Source organism: Hippopotamus amphibius, chromosome X (assembly GCF_030028045.1).
Source record: "Hippopotamus amphibius kiboko isolate mHipAmp2 chromosome X, mHipAmp2.hap2, whole genome shotgun sequence".
Lineage (NCBI taxonomy): Eukaryota > Metazoa > Chordata > Mammalia > Artiodactyla > Hippopotamidae > Hippopotamus > Hippopotamus amphibius.
Window position 1 is genome coordinate 71856466 of NC_080203.1, and position 14570 is coordinate 71871035.

The 14570-nt window shown below is 34.5% G+C and overlaps 1 protein-coding gene across 6 annotated transcripts in view; it reads left to right on the forward strand.

The window, feature by feature from the left end:
• ATRX (ATRX chromatin remodeler) overlaps positions 1-14570 on the forward strand; it is a 308545-nt gene that overhangs the window by 146236 nt on the left and 147739 nt on the right. For all 6 annotated transcript variants that reach the window (XM_057719184.1, XM_057719187.1, XM_057719185.1 and 3 more), the window contains 2 exons: positions 3196-3298; positions 5014-5235. In XM_057719184.1, coding sequence (XP_057575167.1) covers positions 3196-3298; positions 5014-5235 — 325 coding nt within the window. The remainder of the gene's footprint in view (positions 1-3195; positions 3299-5013; positions 5236-14570) is intronic.

Consider the following 14570-nt stretch of genomic DNA (forward strand, 5'->3'; position numbering starts at 1 on the left):
TCGCCTTTACAGGTGAGCTTTTCCATTCATAATTTTCTTGTTTCTAATTCTGGCCTTTTCTGCTTAGAGAAGATCCTTTGGATTTGTTATAAAGGTGGTTTTGTACTGAATTCTCTTAGCTTTTGCTTGTCTGTACAGCTTTTGATTTCTCTTTGGAATCTGAATGACAGCCTTGCTGGGTAAAGTATTCTTGGTTGTAGGTTTTTCCCTTTCATCACTTTAAATACATAGTGCTGCTCCCTTGTGGCCTGCAGAGTTCCTGCTGAAAAATCAGCTGATAACCTTTATGGGGATTCCCTTGTGTATTATGTGGTGCTTTTTCCTTGTTGCTTTTAATATTTTCTCTGTCTTTAGTTTTTGTCAGTTTGATTAATATGTGTCTCAGCATGTTCCTCCTTGGGATTATCCTGCCTGGAGCTCTCTGCACTGCCTGGACTTGAGCGAGTGTTTCCTTTCACACATTAGGGGAGTTTTCAGCTCTTATCGCTTCAGGTATTTTCTCAGGCCTTTTCTGTCTCCTTCTGGGACCCCTATAATTTGAAAGTTGGTGCATTTAATGTTTTCCCCGAGGTCTCTGAGACTGTCCTCCTTTCTTTTCATTGTTTTTTCTTAATTTTGTTCTGTGGCAGTGATTTACACCAATCTGTCCTCCAGCTCACTTATTCATTCTTCTGCCTCATTTATTCTGCTGTTTATTACTTCTAGTGTATTTTTATTTCACTTCTTGTGTTGTTCATCTTATATGTTTGTTCTTTAAATCTTCTAACTTTTTAAAACTTATTTCTTGTATCTTGTCAATCTGTGCCTCCATTCGTTTTCCAAGATCTTGGATCATCCTTACTATCATTACTCTGAATTCTTGCCTATCTCCAGTTCACTTAGTTGTTCTTCTGGGGTTTTATCTTGTTCCTTCATCTGGAACATACTTCTCTGCCTTCTCATTTTCTCTGACTTTCTGTGTTTGTGTTCTCTGTTATGCAGGCTTCAGGAGTGTAGTTCCTCTTGCTTCTGGTGTCTGCTCTTTGGTGGGTGAGGTTGGTCCATGGACTTGTGCAAGCTTCCTTTTGGAAGGGATTGATGCCTGCCTACTGGTGGGTGGAGCTGGGTCTTGTCCCTCTGGTGGGCAGGGCCATGTCAGAGGGTGTGTTTAGAGTGAGCTGTGGGCTCAGGAGGACTTTAGGCAGCCTGTCTGCTGATGGGTGGAGCTGTGTTCCCACCATGTTGTTTGTTTGGCCTGAGGCATCCTAGCACTGCAGCCTGCAGGCTGCTTGGTGGGGCCAGGTCTTGTTGCCAAAATGGCAACCTTTGGAAGAGCTGGAAGAGCTCTCGTTGATGAATATTCCTTTGGGCCTCCTGCCACCAGTGTCCTTGCCCCCCCATAGTGAGCTATAGCTGACCCTTGCCTCTGCAGGTGACCCTCCAAGACCCACAGGTTCATCTGGCCCAGGCTTTTTTGGAGTCACTGCCTTGCCCTGTGGTCCAGTGTACATGAAACCTTGTATGCACCCTCCAAGAGTGGGGTCTCTGTTTCTCCCAGTCCTGTGGAGCTCCTGCACTCATGCCCTGCTGACTTTCAAAGCCAGATGCTCTGTGGGCTTCTCCTCCTGATATCAGAGCCCCAGGCTGGCGAGCTTGATGTGGGGCTCAAAAGTCTCACTCCTGTGGGAGAACCTCTATGATATAATTATTTTCCAGTTTGTGGGTCACCCTCCCAGCCACTATGGGATTTGATTATATGGCAAAAGCACCCTTCCTACTATCTCAATTGTGGCTTCTTTGTCTTCGGATTTAGAATATCTTTTTTTGGTAGTTTCCAGTGTTTTTTTTGGTGGTTGTTCAGTTAGTTGTGATTTTGATGTTTCCATGAGAGGAGGTGAGCTCAAATCCTTCCACTCCACCATACTGTCTCCTCTCTCATACCTAAATACTAGAGTAAATTTCTAAAAGTGACATTGTTGGGTTAATGTTATGCAGTTTTAGGACTTTTTTTATATATTTTCACACTGTCTTATAAATGTCAATTTTTTCTTCCCCCGGCAGAGTGTGTAAAAAGCCATTTCCTCACACTTTCAACAATAAAACAATGAACAATCTATTAACTAGAACATATATCTTAGGGGAACTACAATCCATTTTGAGTTAATTTTTTTATATGGTGTAAAATAAGGGTCCAAATTTATCCTTTTGCATGTAGATATCCAGTTGTCTCAGCACCATTTGTGAAAAGACTGTTTTCCCTATTGTATTGTCTTGACCCCGTTGTGGAAAATCAATTGACCATAAACATAAAGTTTTATTTCTAACACTCATTTTCCTTCTGTTGATCTGCATGTCTATCGTTTATGTCAGGAACAACGTACTGTCTTGGATATTGTAACTTTCTATACCAACTTCTAAGAGCAGAAATACATTTCTAACCACAAATTGTTGTTACTGTTTTTTTTTTAATTTGTGTGAGCTGATATGAAGAAAATCATACCTAACTTTTATAATCTACTTTGTTTTTTTTAAAAGAAATGGTGAATATTTTTCATGTGTGTATTGGCCATTTATATTTCCAAAGACCCTCCATCCATCTTATTACTGTTAATGCTAAACCTCCCCCCTGAATAACTTAAAATGAACTCAGTGACAAGAACAAGGATGCAGATACAGAGAATGGACTGGAGAACTCGAGGTATGGGAGGGGGCGGGGGGTGAAGGGGAAACTGAGATGAAGCGAGAGAGTAGCACAGACATATATATACTACCAACTGTAAAATAGTCAGTGGGAAGTTGTTGTATAACAAAGGGAGTCCAACTCGAGGATGGAAGATGCCTTAGAGGACTGGGGCAGGGAGGGTGGGGGGGACTCGAGGGGGGGGAGTCAAGGAAGGGAGGGAATACGGGGATATGTGTATAAAAACAGATGATTGAACCTGGTGTACCCCCCAAAAAAAAATAAAAAAAATAAAAAAAAATAAAATGTAGATCACTGGATTTGTTTTATTTTTGTTTAATTTTCATCTTTTTGATCACTGCATTTCAAATGAAATGTTCTCCCTTTTGAACCTAGTGATTTTTTTTTTGCTTTTTGTTTTTTCCTTTATCTTTTTAATGAATGTACACACAGGTAAAGCAGTTCTAAAACAGTACATAATTCACTTAAGGAAATTCATCATAAGTATTTTATTTTCCATTTTGAATCTTCTTTAGGTCTGCAAAGAAAGCAGAGTTGGAAGAAAATCAGCGAAGTTATAAACAGAAAAAGAAAAGGCGACGAATTAAAGTTCAAGAAGATTCATCCAGTGAAAACAAGGTAATAAATAATGAGATTTACCTTGTGCTTAGAATTATAACTGGTGCAGTAGACCATAGTAAATGTGTTATTACATCTTCTGCATTCCATTCATTAGTTGAATTCTACTTGTTTATTTACATTTTAAACTTTGTGGAAGAATTGACTTATTGAATGTATAACTATGCAGAAATATTAACTTTGATATATTATCAATTTTTTTCTTTTCTGTAACTGAATCAAATGGACATTTTAAGCTGTTATAATTCATTATTTACATTCTTAGGGCTATAGAATTAATGTGAAATGTTCTGTCTGAAGACATAAAACATAGTGACTCATGAATAAATTTCTTTTAACAGTTGAAGTAGTCAATTTAAGTTTCTTGTACAACATATAAGCAGAATTATTTAGAGTACAAGTTCTCTGTAATGTTTTGTCAATCCTATTCTCTTTTGGGGGGAGTTCATGTTTTTAATGAACCTTTTAACCATTTCTGATGTACGATTCAGTGGCCTTAATTACATTCATAATTGGGAACTCTGTACCCATTAAACAGTAACTTCCCATTCCCACCTATCTGCAGCCCCTAGAAACATCTAATTCTAATTTCTGTGTCTATGAATTTGCCTGTTTTAGGTATCTCATATAAATGGAATCACACAATATTTGTCATTTTGTGTCTGGCTTCTTTCATTGACATAATGTTTTCAAGATTCATCCATGTTGTAGCATGTGTCAGAATTTCCTTTTTCAGGCTGGATAATATTCCATTGCATGTATATATCACATTTTGTTCATTCATCTGTTGATGGACGTTTGAGTCGTTTCTACCTTTGGCAATTTGAATAATGCTGCTGTGAACTTCGGTATACAAATATCTTTTTGAGTTCCTGCTTTTGATTCTTTACGTTATAATCTGAGAAGTGAAATTGCTGGATCATATGGTAATTCTATGTTTAGCTTTTTGAGGAATTGTCACACTGTTTTCCCAATGTACCAGCCTTCCAGTTTTTCTACATTATCACCAGCATTTATTATTTTCTGTTGCTTTTTTTAATAGCCATCCTAGTGGGTGTGAGTTAGTATCTCATTTGTGGTTTTGATTTAAATTTCCTTGTTGACAAATGATGTTGAACATCTTTTTATGTGCTTATTGGATATTTCTGTGTCTCCTTTGGAGAAATGTCTGTTCAGTCCTTTGCTCCCTTTTTAGTGTTGTTTTTTAATACTCATATTTTATACAAAGTTTAATTCTGAAGATTTTTAGTATGCTTTCTCCCACATTTTCTTGGTATGTTAATTGGAATATGAAATGGATAAACTAGAAAACTTTATAGTATTAGCCTTTTTTTAAAAAAATTATTTATTTATTTATTGGCTGCATTGGGTTTTCATTTGCTGCACACGGGCTTTCTCTAGTTGTGGCGAGCGGGGCTACTATTCATTGTGGTGCATGGATTTCTCATTGTGGTGGCTTCTCTTGTTGCAGAGCACAGGATATAGGTGCGTGGGCTTCAGTAGTTGTGACACATGGGCTTAATAGTTGTGGCTCACAGACTCTAGAGTGCAGGCTCAATAGTTGTGGTCCACGGGCTTAGTTGCTCTGTGGTATGTGGGGTCTTCCTGGAGCAAGGATTGAACCCGTGTCCCCTGCATTGGCAGGTGGATTCTTAACACTACGCCACCTAGGAAGTCCCTATAGTATTAATCTTTTGATCATTTAAATTCCATAGAGTAATTCTGAAGAAGAAGATAAGGAAGATGAAGAAGAAGATGACGAAGAAGAAGAAGATGAAAATGATGATTCCAAGTCTCCTGGAAAAGGCAGAAAGAAAATTCGAAAGATTCTTAAAGATGATAAACTAAGAACAGAAACACAAAATGCTCTTAAGGAAGAGGAAGAGAGGCGAAAACGTATTGCTGAGAGGGAGCGTGAGCGAGAGAAATTGAGAGAGGTAAACCAATTTTTATCTATGATTTCTTTTTAATATATGACTTTCATAGATTCGTAGATAAACTTCAGTATTTCAAGAATAGGATTTTATTAATCACAGAGTTTTAGTTACAGTTACTTTTTCCTATTAGCAATATGTTATGCAACTTAAAAATCTTCATTAGGTTATATTAATATAATTAGGTAGAGGAAAGAGTTGAGATTATTGAATGATCACCAGAGTGATTGTGTTTTATCTGGGGTAGAAAAATATTAGAAAATTATTGCTTAAATCCATAAAGGATTTCAATTTTTTGAATAAACTTTTCATTGTAAAAAATTTTAAGTACATTTACAGGCAGAAGGAATAGTGTTATAAATCTCCATGTGTTCATTACCGAGCTTCAACAATTACTAACACATTGCCAATTTTGTTTCATCTTTTCTCTTACCTTCAGATTATTTTGGAGAAGTCTCGGAAATCATATTTTGTTTATATATACTTCAGAATATATTGTTGAAAGATAAGGACTTTTTAAACATTACCACAGTACCATTATTACACTTAATCTTTAATAATAATTCCATAATATCATCAAATGTCTACTTAATATTCAAAATTCTTTCATTTTCCTCACAAACATAATAGTGGTTTTTAAAATAATTGGTGTGAATCAGGATCCCAAGAAGGTCTCACTACACTGTGTTGCATTTGGATACTTATGTTTATATTTATCCTTAAGCTAATACCACACTGTCTTGATTACTGTAACCTTATAGTAAGTCTTGAAATCAGATAGTATAACTTATACAACTTTGTTCTACTTTTTTAGAGTTGTTTTTGGTTGTATTCAATTATTTGCATTTCCCTATTAGTTTTAGTATCTTCTTGTCAATTTTTAAAAAGAATCTTCCTAGAACTTTTACTGGGATTGTGTTGGATCTTTAGATTAGTGACAGCTTAACAATATTTTGTTTACTTTTACATAAATATAGTATATTTCTCCATTTATTTAGTGCTCCTTTGATTTCTCTTAGCAGTGTTTTTTGCTTTTCATGTACAAACCAGCACATATTTTGCTAAATTTATCCCTAGGTAATTTATGTTTTGTGATGTCATGGTAAATGAAATTTCAAGTGATTTAAAGACCTTGTGTTCTGTGACCTTGCTAAATTGTAGCTCTTTTCTGAGGATTTTCTACATATTCAGTCATGTTGTCTCTACATAGAAACCATTTTATTTCTTACAAAATTATTGTTAATTTCATTTAAATTATAAAAGAATAGTTAATTTTTTCAAATGCTTTTTAATGTATCCGTTTGGATAATCTGGAAAATTAGTCTTGTATTGCTAGAATATGCCTTGTTTGGTCATGGTATATTACTCTTTTTATGTAATGTATTTCTTTTGCTATATTGTTTCTGTAGGAGTTTTGCTGCACTGTTAAGGAGGCATGTTGTTTGTAAATTCCTTTTCTTGTAAGATCTTTCTGGTTTTGCTATCACAGTGATACTGTTCTCATATAAAATGAGCAGGGAAGTGCTTCTATCTCCTCTGTCTTCTTAAAAGAATGTTCGTAAGATAGATATTATTTCATTCTTAAATGTTTGATAGAATTCTCCAGTGAAGCTATCAGTCTGAAATTGTCTGAGTTTTTTAAAAATTTTAAACAGATTCGGTTACTTTAATAAAGGTAGGGTTGTTTAACTGTTTCTCCTTAGATCTGTTTTAGTAAATTTTGTTTTTAAGGAATCTGTCCATTTCACTTAAGTAGTCAAATCTGTTGGTGTAAAGTTGTTCATAATATTCCCTTATTAACTTTTTTGTTTTTTCGTAAGCTCTGTCATGATATCTCATCTTTCATTTCTGTTATTGATAATGTCTTTTTCTTGATTTATCTCTCTAGAGGTATAGCAATTTTACTATCTTTTAAAAAACACCAACTTTCAATTTATTGATTTCCCCTATGTTTCACCTTTTTCTGTTTCATTAGTTTCCACACTATTTTTATGTTATCACTCTTTCTTTGGGTTTAATTTGCTTTTTTTTTTTTTTTTATAGTTGTGGCACATGGGCTTAGTTGCTCCATGGCATGTGGAATCTTCCCAGGGCAGGGCTCGAACCCGTGTCCCCTGCATTGGCAGGCGGATTCTTTACCACTGCGCCACCTAGGAAGCCCTTAATTTGCTTTTTTACTAGCTACTTCAGATGGATTTTGGATCTTGCTCCTTTTTTAATATATACATTTAAAGGTATAAAATTCCTGACTGTGCGTACTGTTTTAAATGCTGCAGTGTATGAATTTTGATTTTTTGTGTTTTGCTTTTACTCTGTTCAGATCTTTTCTATTTTTCTTACCACCCAGAAAATTATATATCTTTTTGGATGTTCCATGTATATATTATGCTGTTGTGGGGTGAAATATTCTATAAATTTCTATTAGGTTATGGTAGTTTATTACATTCAGGTCCTTCATATCTGTAATGATATTTTGTCTCAAATTGAGAGACCATTGTTGAGGTCTCCAACTATAATTGTTGATTTGTCATTTTCTCATTGCACTTCTCTCAGTATTTTTCTTATAGTTTCTTGAAGCTCTTTCGTTAGGTACATGTACATGTAGGATTGTTATGTCTTTATTGTGAATTGACCCATTATCAATAAGTAATGACCCCTTTTATCTATGGTAATTTTCCATCATCTGAAATCTACTCTATGTGATAACAGTATAGTTAGTTACACCATCTTTCTTTTTAACCATTTTACTGTGAAAAGTTCCAACATACTGCAAGGTTTACAGAATTTCACAGTGATTTCCCATAAATTCATGTCCTAGATTTTTCTGTTAATATTTTACTATACTTGGTTTATTACATTCCTATGTGTCTACTAATATCTCTATCCATCATTATATTTTTCTGCATTTCAGTGTCAATTGCAGATATCATTTCATTTAATATAAATGTTTTGGCTTGCACATCATTAGCTGGAATTCATATTTATTTAAAATTTTTCTTCTAATGTAAAAAATTTACTTAGAATGAAATGTACCAATCTTAAGTGTACATTTGCTTTTAACATAGCATAGAATGCACAGATCTATTGTATATATTTTTGTGGGTTTCTTCAATTGTATATATTTTTGTGGGTTTCTTCAACTTGCCTTTTTTACTTTTACTTAATGTTTGGAGAATGTTCTGTCCTCCTTAGGTTGTGTCTGCCTTTAACTGTGACACATCTTATCTGTTGAATGGATATACCGCTGTTGATCCTCCCCAAATCTTCTTTTCAGGTAGTAGGTTATTCCAGTGTTTTCAGTAAATTGGAGTATCCTGTTACATATTGGAATGACTTCTTTTTTTTGGTGCTTCTTTGGGTTGTTTTTAAATTTATTTTTACTATTTTGACTGTTTTGAAGTACACAGTTCAGTGAAACACATGTTGTGTAACCATCACCACCATCCTTTTTCATGACTTTTTCATGACTTTCAACATCCTAAACAGAAACTCTGCACCCGTTTAACAATAAATTCCCATTCCCACTTCTCCCTAGTCTCTTGTAACCTCTCTCCTAGTTTTTGTCTCTATGACTGTGTCTATTCTACATACCTCATATAAGTGGAATCATTCAGTATTTGTCTTATTTCACATGACAGAATGTTTTCAGGATTCATTCATGTTATATCAACTATCAGAATTTCATTTCTTTTTAAAGATGAATAGTATATTGTATACATACACCACATTTTGTTTATTCATTCATCTGTTGATTGATACTTAGGTTTCTTCCACTTTTTGGGTATTGTGAATAATGGTGCTGTGAACATTGATGTACAAATATCCCTTCACGTTCCTGCTTTCTGGTCTTCTGGGTATATATACAGAAGTGGAATGTTGGAACATATGGTAATTCTGGATGTATTTTTTTGAGGAATCACCACACTGTTTTCCACAATAGCTGCACCATTTTACATTTCCAACAGCAATGCATATCAGTTCCATTTTCTCTATATCTTTACAACATTTCTTTTCTTTTCCTTTCTTTTCCTTTTATCTTCTTTCTTCCCTGCCCCTCTTTACCCCCTTTCATAATAGCCAACCTAATGGATGTTAAGTGGTATTTCAGTATAGTTTTGATTTGCATTTCCTTAATGACTAATGATGTTGAGCATCTTTTCATGTGCATGTTGACCATTTGTATATCTTTGGAGAAATAACTATTCAGGTGCTTCGCACATTTTAAAATTGTGCTTTTTTTGTTCTTGTATTGTAGGGGTTCTTTACATATTCTGGATAGCAATCTCTTATCAGATATGTGATTTGCAAATATATTCCCCTATTTTGTGGGTTACCTTTAATTCTATTGATAAGTATCCTTTACATAAAAGTTTGAAACTTAAGACATCATTGCTAATCCTTTGTCATGACAATTTGCTTCTTGCACATTTTGTATAATCCTGTTAATATGCTGCTGAATTTTGTGTGCTAGTACTCTGTTTAGGATTATTGAATCTATATTCATAGAGAATCTGTAGTTTTCCTATAGTCTATTTGTCTGAATCTTGAATCAGGGTAATGCTGATCTCATTGAATGAATTAGAAACCACTCCCTCCTCTTCAGGTTTTCTAGAAGACTTTGAGAAAAATTTGCATTAATTATTTTCTAAATATTTGGTAAAATTCACCTGGGAAGCCCATATGGCCTTTTCCTTTGTTGGAAGTTTGATTACTGATTCAGTGTTCTTAACTAGTTTAGCAGTCAGTTGGTTTTCCTTCATGAGTCTGTTCTGGTGGTTTGTTTTTCTAGGAATTTTCCCATTTCATCTAGACTATTCATTTTGTATAGTTTTTCATAGTATTCTTTCATAATTATTTTTATTTCTCTAAAATTGCTAGTTAATGTCACCACTTTTATTTCAGATTTTAATAATTTCAGTCCTCTGTCTTTTTCTCTTAGTGAGTCTTACTAAAGATTTGTGGATTTTATTCTTTTCAAAGAACAAACTTGATTTTGTTGATTTTCTCTTATTCTAGTGTCTCTTTTATTTCTCTCTGCTCTAATCTGTATTATTTTCTTGCACCTGTTATTTTGGGTTTAGTTTGCTCCTCTTTTTCTACTTCTTTAAGGTGTAAAGTTAAGTTCTTAATTTGTGATCTTATTTCCTTTTTAATATGTGTGTTTACTACTACACAGTCCCCTCTTAGCACTTCTGTTGCTGAATCCCACAAGTTTTAGTATTCTTTGGTTTCATTCGAATTTGTCTGAAGGTATTTTCTAATGTCCTTTGTGGTCTCTTATTTGACCTATTGGTTATTTAACAGTGTCTTGTTTAATTTATGCATATTTGCATTTTTCCCATTGTCCTTCTGTTATTGATTTCTGGTTTCATTCCACTGTGATCAGAGAAGATACTTTTTTATGATTTTATTTATTTTTATGATGTCAGTAAAACCTTTCATTTTATTTTATTGCTTTTATTTTTTTATTGATATGTTGATTTTTATGCTTTTAATCTTTAAAAATTTACTAAGGCTTGTTTTTTGCCCTAACATGTGGTCTGTCTTTGAAAAGTTCCATATGCACTTGAGAAAATCTGTACTCTGCTGTTGTTGAGCAGAGTGTTCTGTCAGGGCGAATTGGTTCACAGTGTTGTTCAAGTTCTGTGTTTCCCTGTTGATTTTAGTTGGCTTGTTCTATGCGTTATTGAAAGTAGGGTGTGGTGTCTCCAAAGCTGTTATTGTAGAACAGTCTATTTCTCTTTCCAATTCTGTCAGTTTTTGCTTCATATATTGTGGGACTCTGTTTTTGGTGCATTTATGTTTATGATTGTTATATCTCCTTGATTAATTGACTCTTCTATCAATATATAATTTTTTGCTTTTTGTAATTGTTTTTGACTTAAAGTCTATTCATCTGATGTTTAGTCATCCCAGCCTTCTTACTTGCTATGAACATGGAATATCTTTTACCATTCTTTCACTTTCACCCTATTTGTGTCTTTTGATCGAAAGTGAGTCTGTTGTAGACAACCAGGATTTGGATCAATTTTTAATCAATTTTACCATTCTGTGCCTTTTGCTTGGGGGTTTAATCCATTATATTTTCAGTAAGTACTGATGAGTAAGGATTTACTTCTTCCATTATGCTTTTTTTTGTATGTCATATTGCTTTTTTTGCTAATCATTTACTCCATGGCTTCCCTTTAGTTTTTGGTTGTTTATTTCATTTTTTGCAGTGACACATTTTGATTCCCATCTCATTTCCTTTTGTGTATCATGTATAGATATTTTCTTTGTGGTTAACATGGGATTACACATAACATCCTAAAGTCATAACAGTGTAGCTGAAATTGAATGAATTTCAGGCATGCATAAAAATTGTATTTTCAGCCCCATTCCCTCCTGTATATAATTCATATCACAAATTTTGTTTTTATACATTTTATACCCCAATAATATATAGTTAGTTTTTATGGTTTTGTTTTTTAAATACTATAGAAAGTAAACCTGGAGTTACACACCAAAATTAAAATAATACTCAGATTTATATTTGACCCTCTGTCCTTTCCATATATCTTTAGTTCTTTATACATCTTTGAGTTACTGTATAGCATTTTTTTAATTTCAACCTGAAGGCTTCTCTTTATCATTTCTTATAGGATAAGTGTATTTATTTTAAAGGATTCTTTTTTTAAAAAATTATTTATTTATTTATTTAATTGATTTATTGGCTGCATTAAGTTTTCTTTGCTGTGTGTGGGCTTTCTGTAGTTGCAGAGAGCAGAGGCTGCTCTTCATTGCAGTGCTCAGGCTTCTTATTGCACTGGCTTCTCTTGTTGTGGAGCATGGGCTACAGGTGCACGGGCTTCAGTAGTTGTGACACGTGGGCTAAATAGTTGTGGCTCATGGGCTCTAGAGTGCATGTTCAGTAGTTGTGGTGCATGGGCTTAGTTACTTCATGGCATATGGGAATCTTCCGGGACCAGGGCTTGAACCTGTGTCCCCTGCATTGGCAGGCGGATTCTTAACCACTGCACCACCAGGGAAGCCCTAAGATAGGTCTATTTTTAATGAACTCTCTTGGTTTAAGAATGTCTTAATTTCTCTCACTGTTTTGAAGGATAATTTTGTTTGATAAAAAATTCTCAGCTGACAGTTGTTTTCTTTCAATACTTTAAAATATATTATTGCACTGCCTTTTGGCCTTCATGTTTCTGATGAGAAATAAGATGATAATCCCTTTATGAGACAAGTCACATTTATCTTGCTACATTAGATTTTCTCTGTCTTTGCACTTCAAAGATCTGATAATACTGTGCTTCCTCTGGGTCTGTTTTAGTTTATCTCAATTCAAGTTTGTTGTGCTTCTTGGATTTTGGAGATCCTGGTCTTTACTTAAAAATGGGGATTTTTGACTGTTATTTCCTCAAATAACCTTTCTGCCCCTATTTTTCTTTTCCTTCTTGCACTCTCATAATGTATATACTTGTCAGCTTGATGATGTCCTACAAGTACCTTGGTCTCTCACTTTTCTTAATTCTTTTTTCTTTCTGCTCTTTAGAGTTAATAATTTCAGTTGACATCTTCATGTTTGATAATTCTTCTCACTGCTCATATATGAATGCTTTTTGAATTTTGAATTTCACTTATTGTCTTTTTTCAGTGACAGATTTTCTGTTTATCTCCTTTTTATAATTTCTACTTCGTTGTTGATAGTCCCTTTTTGTGAACACACAGTTTTCCTGATTTCCTTTAGCTTGTGTCTATAGTTTCCTTTGGATTTTTGAACACATTTAAGACAGTTACTTTAATGTCTCTGTCTATTAACTCCATTCTGGGGGACTTCTCAGTGATGGCTTCTGTTGTCTTATTTTGTTCTTTTGAATGAGCCATGCTTTCCTGTTTCATTGTTTGGTTGGTCGGGTTTTGTTTTGTTTTTTGTTTTTGTTTTTTTTTTTTTTTTTGCAAACTGGGTATTTCACTATTATAATATGATACCTTTGGAAATTAAGTTCTCTCCCTTCCCCAAGGGTTTCCTGTATATTTTTTATTTAGTTGTCATAGTCTGATTGTTATGAGACTCTCCTAATTTTTTCATTTATTTCTTTCCAAGAACTTTAATTGAGATACAGTTGACATACACACAATAAACCACATATATTTAAAGTGTACAATTTGATATTATTTTTCTTATTAATAATGTATGTATGGCAATCCCAGTCTCCCAGTTCTTCCCACCCCAAACCAGCCCCACAGCCCCACCTTCCAACTTTGGTGTCCATATGTTTGTTCTCTACATCTGTGTCTCTATTTCTACCTTGCAGAGTGGTTGTTCTGTAACATTTTTCTAGATTCTGCATATATGTGTTAATATACAATATTTGTTTCTCTCTTTCTGACTTACTTCACTCTGTATGACACTCTCTAGGTCCATGAATGTCTCTACAAATGTCCCAATTTCATTCCTTGTTACAGCTGAGTAATAATCCATTGTATATATGCACCACATCTTCTTCATCCATTCATCTGTTGATGGACATTTAGGTTGCTTCCATGGCCAGGCTATTGTAAATAGTGCTACAATGGACATTGTGGTACATGTATCTTTTTTTTTTAATTATTTTTTTAATTAATTTATTTTTTACAGCTCTTCATTGAAATGTAATTGCTTTACACTGTTGTGCCAGTTTTTGCTCTACAACAAAGTGAATCAGCTGTATTTATACATATATCCCCATATCTCCTCCCTCCTGCGACTCCCTCCCACCCTCCCTGTCCCAGCCCTCTAAGTCATCACCCATCATTGAGTTTATCTCCCTATGTTATGCGGCAACTTCCCACTAGCTTTCTGTTTTACATTTGGTAGTGTATATATGTCAATGCTACTCTCTCACTTTGTGCCAGCTTCCCCTTTGTGCCCCCCAATCCCCACACCCCGTGTCTTCAAGTCCATTCCCTACATCTGCATCTTTATTCTTGCCCTGTCACTGGATTAATCAGTACCATTTATTTGAATCCATATATGTGAGTTAAAATACGGAATTTCTTTTTCTCTTTCTTGCTTACTTTGCTCTGTATGACATGCCCTAGGTCTGTCCACCTCACTACAAATAACTTGATTTCATTCCTTTTTATGGCTGAGTAATATTCCATTGTATATATGTGCTGCATCTTCTTTATCCATTCATCTGCTGATGGACATTTAGGTTGCTTCCATGTCCTGGCTATTGTAAATAGTGCTGCAATGAACACTGTGGTAGATGTATCCTTTTGGATTATGGTTTTCTCAGGGTATATGCCCAGGAGTGGGATTGCTGGGTCATATGGTAGCTCTATTTTTAGGGTTTTTTTTTTTT